The sequence below is a fragment of the Somniosus microcephalus genome, chromosome 4 (genome assembly GCF_052327205.1).
Source record: "Somniosus microcephalus isolate GS21.2 chromosome 4, FLI_Smic_1.0, whole genome shotgun sequence".
NCBI classification, from domain to species: Eukaryota; Metazoa; Chordata; class Chondrichthyes; order Squaliformes; family Somniosidae; genus Somniosus; species Somniosus microcephalus.
In genome coordinates, this window is record NC_140990.1 from 204366049 (window position 1) to 204373864 (window position 7816).

The 7816-nt window shown below is 47.7% G+C and overlaps 1 protein-coding gene across 1 annotated transcript; it reads left to right on the forward strand.

The window, feature by feature from the left end:
* The first annotated feature begins 3074 nt into the window (after window positions 1-3074).
* On the forward strand, window positions 3075-7514 carry LOC147120154 (gamma-crystallin M2-like). Its single transcript, XM_085983826.1, has 3 exons — window positions 3075-3334; window positions 6243-6485; window positions 7170-7514. Exons 2-3 carry the CDS (start codon window positions 6387-6389, stop codon window positions 7443-7445), a joined length of 375 nt encoding a protein of 124 aa, XP_085839952.1. The 5' UTR covers window positions 3075-3334; window positions 6243-6386; the 3' UTR covers window positions 7446-7514.
* Window positions 7515-7816: the final 302 nt, after the last annotated feature.

Here is a 7816-nt window from a genome sequence, read left to right on the forward strand (position 1 = left end):
GTAAGATACTCAGCATTGCTCTCATCTTTGTGCTGAGTTCTCCTGTGGAATTTAAATCTTTCTGCTATCAACAGCGGTGCAGGGTTTAAGTGCTCCTGTAGAACAGCAACAATTTTGTTAAAACTCTTCGCCTTCGGTTCGGCTGGAGTAATCAGATCCCGCAATATGCCGTACGTTCTAGCGCCCATTACGTTTGGCAATATTGATGCCTTTTTCCCCTCCGCTATTTCATTTGCCTCTAAATATACCTCGACTCTTTCCACATACGTGGTCCAATCCTCTAATGTATTATCAAAAGCAGTGATACAGCCAGTCTTCGGCATCTTGGAAATCTAAAATGGCGTCTCCCGCGCTTTGCCTTCTTCCCCGATTTAACACAATGGCGCCTCCCGCGCTTTGTCTTCTTCCCCGCTGTTGTTAGCGCTGCTTTCCACTGTTTCCTGCGCGTTAAATATTCATTCGTTTTCTTTTATTATCTTCCCGTCATGGAGCGGACCCTCTGGGACACTTCCCTCCCTCTTCTGAGGTCCGAACGCTGCCCAGCTTCGAAACACCGGCCGCGCCCTGTATGCTCCACCCTCTCTCGCTCTCTTTGCTTCCCGACTCGCTGCCCGGCCCCGTTGAAAGGCCACCCGATCGAGCTTCAGCTCACCGCAGCCCAGGAAGGATCAGAGCACTACCTGCCACCAGCCCGATTAGCTGGGAAACCACGGACCGAGGAACCCAGCCTGGCTCTGGACAGTCTCTCCTGCAAGCCTTGAACCCGATGATTGACGGTCGACGCCCGTTTCTCGAGTTTCAATGGCCTATTTCTTTTTTTTTTCTTTCTTCTGGCTCCGACCTTCAACACGTCGTCGGAGCTGCTGCTGAGTTGCAGGTAAGTTCGTTTCTACCTCGTCGCCAGTGTTAAGTCCGTGAATGATTGAGACACGGACTAGCAGGAGAGAAAACAAAACGATCTTTACTGGTGGAAGGCATAAACGAATCTAACCAACAGAGGCTCTCTAGCGCCTTTTATACAGGGGTGGTCACTGTCGGTACTGCAGTCTGAGACCAGTTATTCTCTTAAAGGTACATACACAACAGGCACGTTTCAAAGAAGAGCAAGGAAGTTCTCCCAGTGTCCGGGCCAATATTTATCCTTCAACCAATATCACTAAAAATAGATTGTCTGGTCATTATCACATTGCTGTGTGTGGGACCTTGCTGTGTGCAGATTGGCTGCTGCCTTTCCCACTTTATAACAGTGACTACACTTCAAAAGTACTTAATTGGCTGTAAAGCGCTTGGAGATGTCCTGAGGTCATGAATGGCGCTATATAAATGCGCAACCTTTCCTTGACTGAACAACTGCCTCCTTAAGCGGACCTCTTCTGAGACATCATTGAGGGAACAGCAAGTTCTGTGGACTTTGGTGGAAGGATATCTAATAGATTGTCCTCCTTTGGTGCAACCTTATCCTATGTGCCTCTCTCATTTCCTTTTCCTCCTACTCTTGTTCTGCCTCCATTGTAAGGACATATATGGCAATGCCCAAAGTGAGCCCCATCATAAGCTCCACAACAGAAGGGAGGGAAGCAGAAGATGCTGAAAGGCAGCTTGTAGAATCTCTTTCTTAGTTGGACAGCTGAGACAAGATTATTCGAATTGCTTCAGTCAATGCCAATGTTTTAACCAAACGTTGTGAACATTCAAAGTCAGGTTCATTCTATTCTCCCTGCTTGCACATCCACTGCCTCCGTGGTATCTTACACCTTTTCCCCATCGCCTTTCTGTGGGCTTCCTCTTCATCCTGCTGCATGCCCACTCCTCTTTGGATGGCAATATTGTGCAGCATGTAGCAGAAAGTGATGATTTTGGAAATAACAACAGAAAATGCTGGAAAAACTCAGCAGGCCAGGCAACATCCGTGGAGAGAAATTAGAGTCGACGTTTCGGGTCAAACCCTTTTTCAAAACTGGAAAGGAAATGAAATAGATCGAAAGGCAGGGCTGCGATAGAGCAAAAGAAGTAAAGTGACATTAAGAGGTATTCAAAACCAGACGAGATGGTAATAGGACAAGTGGAGACAAAAGACGGCTCAGATTAGGTGTGAAGTGTACTGGCGGAATGAGAGACAGCTGCCATGTGATGATTTTGGAGGCTGGGCACATGTCTAGGCATAATATTGGGTAGAGACACTTCTGGAAGAGGAAATCTGGATGCTTTTTGAGCCTTAAAGGCAGCAGCCAACTTAAAGGGGCAGGCACAATAGAAGAAAAATCAATTCTTGTGGCTTTGAGGGTGCTTGGGGGTATGAAACAGTAAAGTGTACAGCATCTGGCGAATATTGGAAAGTGTTGAGATGCATTTGGGCCAGCCAGAAGGGGAAATCTGCATGTTGATGCTCTTCTCGTTTACTTAAATACTAGCTGAAGTGCCCGGCGGTGCCGAGGCTTTTTCGAGGGAATGTTGTTGTTGGAAGAGAGAGAGAGAGCGACTGGGGGGAAGAGAGAGAGCGACTGGGGGGAAGAGAGAGAGCGACTGGGGGGAAGAGAGGGAGGGGAGGGGGGAGGGGGAAGGGGGGAGGGGGGAGGGGTAAGGGGGGGAGGGGGGGAGAGGGGGAGAGGGGAGGGGGAGAGGGAGGGGAAGGGGGGGAGGAGGAGGGGAGGGGAAGGGGGGGAGGGGAAGGGGAGGGAGGGGGGGACGGAGGAGGGGGGAGGGGGAGGGAGGGAGAGGGGGAGGGCGGGGAAGGGGGAGGAAGGGAGGGGAGGGGGAGGGCGGGAGGGGGGAGGGGAGGGGGAGGGCGGGGGGGGGAGGGGAGGGGGAGGGCAGGGAAGGGAGGGCGGGGGGGAGGAAGGTAGGGAGGGGGTGAAGGGAGGGCAGGGGGGGAAGGGGGTCGCCCCCCCCCAGGTGAAGACCGCCGATTGCGCGCGCAGCAGGAGCTGAGACTGTCGGCCGGCGGGCCCGGTTGCCAGGGTAACCGTGACGCTGACCAAGCCAGAGAGAGAGACGCCGCGTCTCAGCTGCTCCTGCTGCGCGCGCGGCCCCCCACCCCCCCGCCCGAGGGTCGCGGCCCCCCGCCCCCCCCCGAGGTGAAGACCGCCGATTGCGGCTGCGCGAGACGTCCGGCGGGCCCGGTTGCCAGGGTAACGCTGGACGCTCAGCAAGCCCCGCCCCCCGGCCAGCCAGAGAGAGAGACAGCGGGTCTCAGCTCCTGCTGCGCGCGCACCCTAGCGGCGCTGGGCTGAGGCTGGCCCTCCAGCCTTCGAGTGGGGCCGGGAGGTGCCTAGCTCGGGCGTGGGTGCGGAGGAGACGCCGAGGCTTCTAGGCCTACCTGGAAAAACGGGGAAAGGTAGGAAAATTAATGAGATTAGATAAGTTAATTACTTTCTAAATCATTTTTAAAAAAAACAATATGTGTTTTAAAAGCAACGTTTTTTCTTAAGACGTAGAAAGCGGGAAAAAGAAAGGAAAAGTTTGGAATCAAGATGGCGGCGACTCACCTCGGTTCAGAACGATAAAGCCCGGCCACACACGCACTGATTGGCCCGGCGGCACACGCCAGCAACCCGGCGTACGATTGGTCAAGCTCGAGGTCACTCTTTCGGTCACTCTGTCGCTAATGAGCGGATAATGAGATGCTAATGAGCGGAATGTTGAAGGTTTTTGGGATACCGCGGGCGCAATTTTAGCCCGGCCGAAACGTAAATACGCTTAAAACCGTCTCGGAAGCGTAAGCTTTCTTTGGAGGTAACGCGCGCGTAGGTACGCCCTGTAACTTTCGAGTGCATACCCGCAACGCACACGCGATGACAGACAGATAGACAGAATGACAGAAGTACCGATTTATATATATAGATAGATGCTGTACCCTGTGAATGTATGCATGCTGTTGTGCCACACCCCTGCTCGTTCCCAAAATCCCTGCAACTTCTTCCTTTATAAGTACATATCCAATTCCCTTTTGAAAGTTACTATTAATTCTGCTCCAACCACCCTTTCCGGCAGTGCATTCCAGAGTCACTGCAATCGGCTTTGGATGGAGTTGGTAAAAAGGCCCAGTAGGTGAAGAAATGGGGAAAACAAACGTAGGTGTAGAGAATTGATGGTGTGGGAAGAGATGGCAGCTGCTGGCTTGACTGTGAGGCTTTTATTTTATTCAAGGTCGGATGGAGCTGTTAGGGTTAGGGTTCTTGCTCCATGATGGGGAAACTATTGTTAATGGCTCATGAAAGGGCCAGTTGTCAAGAGGGATTGCAAATAAGCAATGCTGCAAACAGAGGGTGACACAGTACTGAACCCTGTCTCCATCACAGCAGAACTCAATAAAATGGTCTGAAGCAGTAGAATCATTTTTTTATTCAGACAGCCTAAAACAAAGTCTTCTCTCCCCAATACCAGCCTGTCATTATAAGCCTGAAAATGCCTTAACAGCAGCTCAGGAAGCTGTAGTACTAGATTTTTGTGGGGCAGTTTGCCACGATCTGCGCCTGCAAGTGTTAGAGGAAATCTGTGTGCAGAGCCATCTGACATCAACTTGCATGTAAATTACGTTGTTGTGCCTTCTGCAGGTGTATTCAGCACAGGCACTGGAAAACTTTTAGAGGATGTTCCCCTTTGGTGCCTACTATTGTGGGCCCCTTCAATCCTAGCCTCCTATTTCTTCAATAGTACCAGGAGGTTCAGAGCTAGCTGGCCGATGTTTTGCAGCAGGAACTTTGGGGGAATTGAGGTGGCACTTGCTTGTCTTTGGTGGTAGGCTATTTCCCCTTTAAGAAGAAAGTAGAGAAAGTGAAGGTGCTCTGTGTACCATCAGATGGAATGCAACCCAGCTTTCAGGAGGCATTCCGTAATGGGGAGATGACAACATGTGCTGGCTTTGAAAGACCTAGCATGTGAGTCTTCCACTGCTTCCCTACGTGTTCAGCTGAAAGTAAAGGAACACTTTCAGAATGAACTGGGTGTAATGGGTATTTTCCTACCTCTTGCACTTTGCTGATAAGTTGCAGATGGTGCTCAACACAGGGAAGCCAAGGTGGCTGCAATTGGAAGGATATTTATTAGAACGAATTGCTGTAAGGTACAACCGCCTCCTGTTACCTTGGGTGCCCTGGAGTGATCAGTTAACTTCTTCCGCCATTGAGTAGCCATGCTGGGGTTGTTTGATGCGGCACTCACTGGCAAAGCCACCTCCTCCCATGGGCCCTTCATAGTCCTCCTTCCCTTTGGACCAAAAAGCTCGACCTCCTTTGCCAGATTATAGACTGTAACACCTCAGTTAAAGGGTTTTTAAGTTCGCGGCCTGAAAAAGCAATGGCCTCAAATGTACTAGTCAGCCACATTACTACAAATATGCCTTGCCCCTTTCAGCAGCAATAGAACATGCACCATAGGTGAACTTCCCACAAAGGGCACTAATATCATCAGGAGACCAGCATGAATACTTAATGAAGGTGCATTGAGGAAAATTGGGCATGTTCTTGGCGGTATAATAGTGATGGGCATAAGGGCAGTTCCAGCGCATTTCTGGCGATAAATCTGCCACTGAGGAAAATCTACCCCATTATTTTCTTTGTCCCTCAAACAACAGCTAGTGTTGAGCTAATTGGCTCCTCTGTTGTGTGCAATGGTCTACCTTCTCAATCTCTGGTACCAAGTCTCCTTATTCTTGATCCCACTGATTACTGTCCATGCAGCCGGCTGTTGACTCCAGGATCACATGCCTGCATGTAGCTTGAACACAGTGGGCCGGATATGGTGACTAGCTTGTGCTGACTTTGTTTCCTCCCTATCTCAGCCACCTGGGACCAGATCTCATTCGTTATACTGTACTTTGGGGAAAAAAAATTGGCACTGTGACTGTTTCTAAAATCCGGAATGAGCCCCGGTATAGGAAGCACAAAGGCTCATTTATTTCACAGGACAATTAAAATGACATGAATGCAAAACAAAAAGGATCATTGACACATCAGGTGTCTTTCAGGTGCTTTTTCAGCAATCATAGGACATGTTTTGTTCCTTTTTTGCTGACTTTGAGCTCTGGAGTATTTAAATTACAAAAACATTGCTAGAGTGGCCTTTCTGTCCAACATATAAATACCAAGCTGTAGGAAGCAGTGCTATGTTTAGTCAGTTATTGTTAACTGTGTACTACAATGGGAAAGGCAAGGCTAGCTTTCATTTTATAAATTATACACTATTCATCAAATATCGCCTAATTTGCTAACTTATTGATTCAAGCTATCTGTTTTTCTCCACAGATCATCTTTTACGAGGACAGGAACTTCCAGGGTCGGCACTACGAGTGCAGTACTGACTGTGCTGACCTGCACTCTTACTTCAGCCGCTGTAACTCCATCCGTGTTGATAGTGACTGGTGGGTGGTGTATGAGAGACCCAATTACATGGGATACCAATATGTTCTGAGCAGGGGAGAATATCCTGACTACCAGCGCTGGATGGGATTCAATGACAGCATCGGGTCATGTCGCACCTACCCATACGTAAGTTACAATTTTGTGATTGGTGTATGCTATGCTACTTGAGATGCTACTAGAAATGACCAACAACCTCAAGAATTGAGCTTGTAGGTGGTCTCTGTGGAATCCTTTTCTCTTCTTCTAGGCTGTTATACTGATGTGTATGCTACATTTAGCTACTTGATTTTTGGAACAATGCTTAAGCTATTCAGTTTGATTCTTAATAATAATCCTACCTTGTCTTGTGTTTTTTGTAGAAGGATTTATTAAAACCTAACTATTTAATTGGATGATTTAGTTCATATTCGCCAGTAAGGGTCGAGCACCAAATGAGTGGATTGGAGATTTGAGATGTAATGTCATATGCTGCTAGGCTAGCATGTTGTTAGTTTGAACTGCCAGTCCTGTGACTGTTCCCAATCATCATACCCCTAGCAGACTTATATTTACAGCATGAGAGGGACCATGTGAAGAATGATTGACAGAGAAAGATTCAATTTTAAATAAATTTGCATTCTTACTCATATTATAAAACTAACCTTCTCTACAGACTAAAATCAGTTCCAATTTATATTTGTCATAAAGTTTTACTATATAGTTAACACATTAGCTGCATGATGCTATCAAAACTACAACTACCCCATTCTTTAGATATGCAAAATATACATTTACAGCTGAATCACTAATATGGTCTTATTTCTATTACAGTACCGAGGTGGAAACTACAGAATGAGGATTTACGAGAGGCCTGACTTTGGAGGACAGATGATGGAATTCATGGATGACTGTCCATCTGTCTACGATCGTTTCCGTTACCGTGACATTCACTCCAGCCATGTGATGGATGGTTACTGGATCTTCTATGAACAGCCCAACTACAGAGGCCGCCAGTACTTCATGAGACCCGGTGAATACAGGAGATTCAGTGACTGGGGCGGCTACAACTCAACTATTGGATCTTTCAGGCGCATGAGGGACTTCTAGATTGTTGCTGTAAAATATGACTATTTTGCTGAAATACGTTAACAATAAAATCTCCTTAACTTAATTGTTCATCATCTTACTTAATTTATTTTTGGATTTTCATCAAAAACAGCAATGTTGTCTGTTAGTAGTCAATCATCTTCCTTCTATGGTTTGCAACAATACATTTTGAGTAAGCACAAGACACTTGATAGTAGAACATACGGAGCAGACTTTATTGACACCTAGGATTAGAGATCAACTCAACTCGGATCAGTCTTGATAAAGGATTTTGATCCGAAACGTTGACTCTAATTTCTCTCCATGGATGTTGCCTGGCCTGCTGAGTTTTTCCAGCATTTTCTGTTGTTATTTTGGATCAGAGAGTGGCT

Coding starts and splice junctions, on each gene's coding strand:
- LOC147120154 (XM_085983826.1), top strand. CDS start 6,387: ATGGGATACCAATATGTTCTGAGCAGGGGAGAATATCCTGACTACCAG. Junction 6,486..7,169: donor CATGTCGCACCTACCCATAC/GTAAGTTACAAT, acceptor TTTCTATTACAG/TACCGAGGTGGAAACTACAG.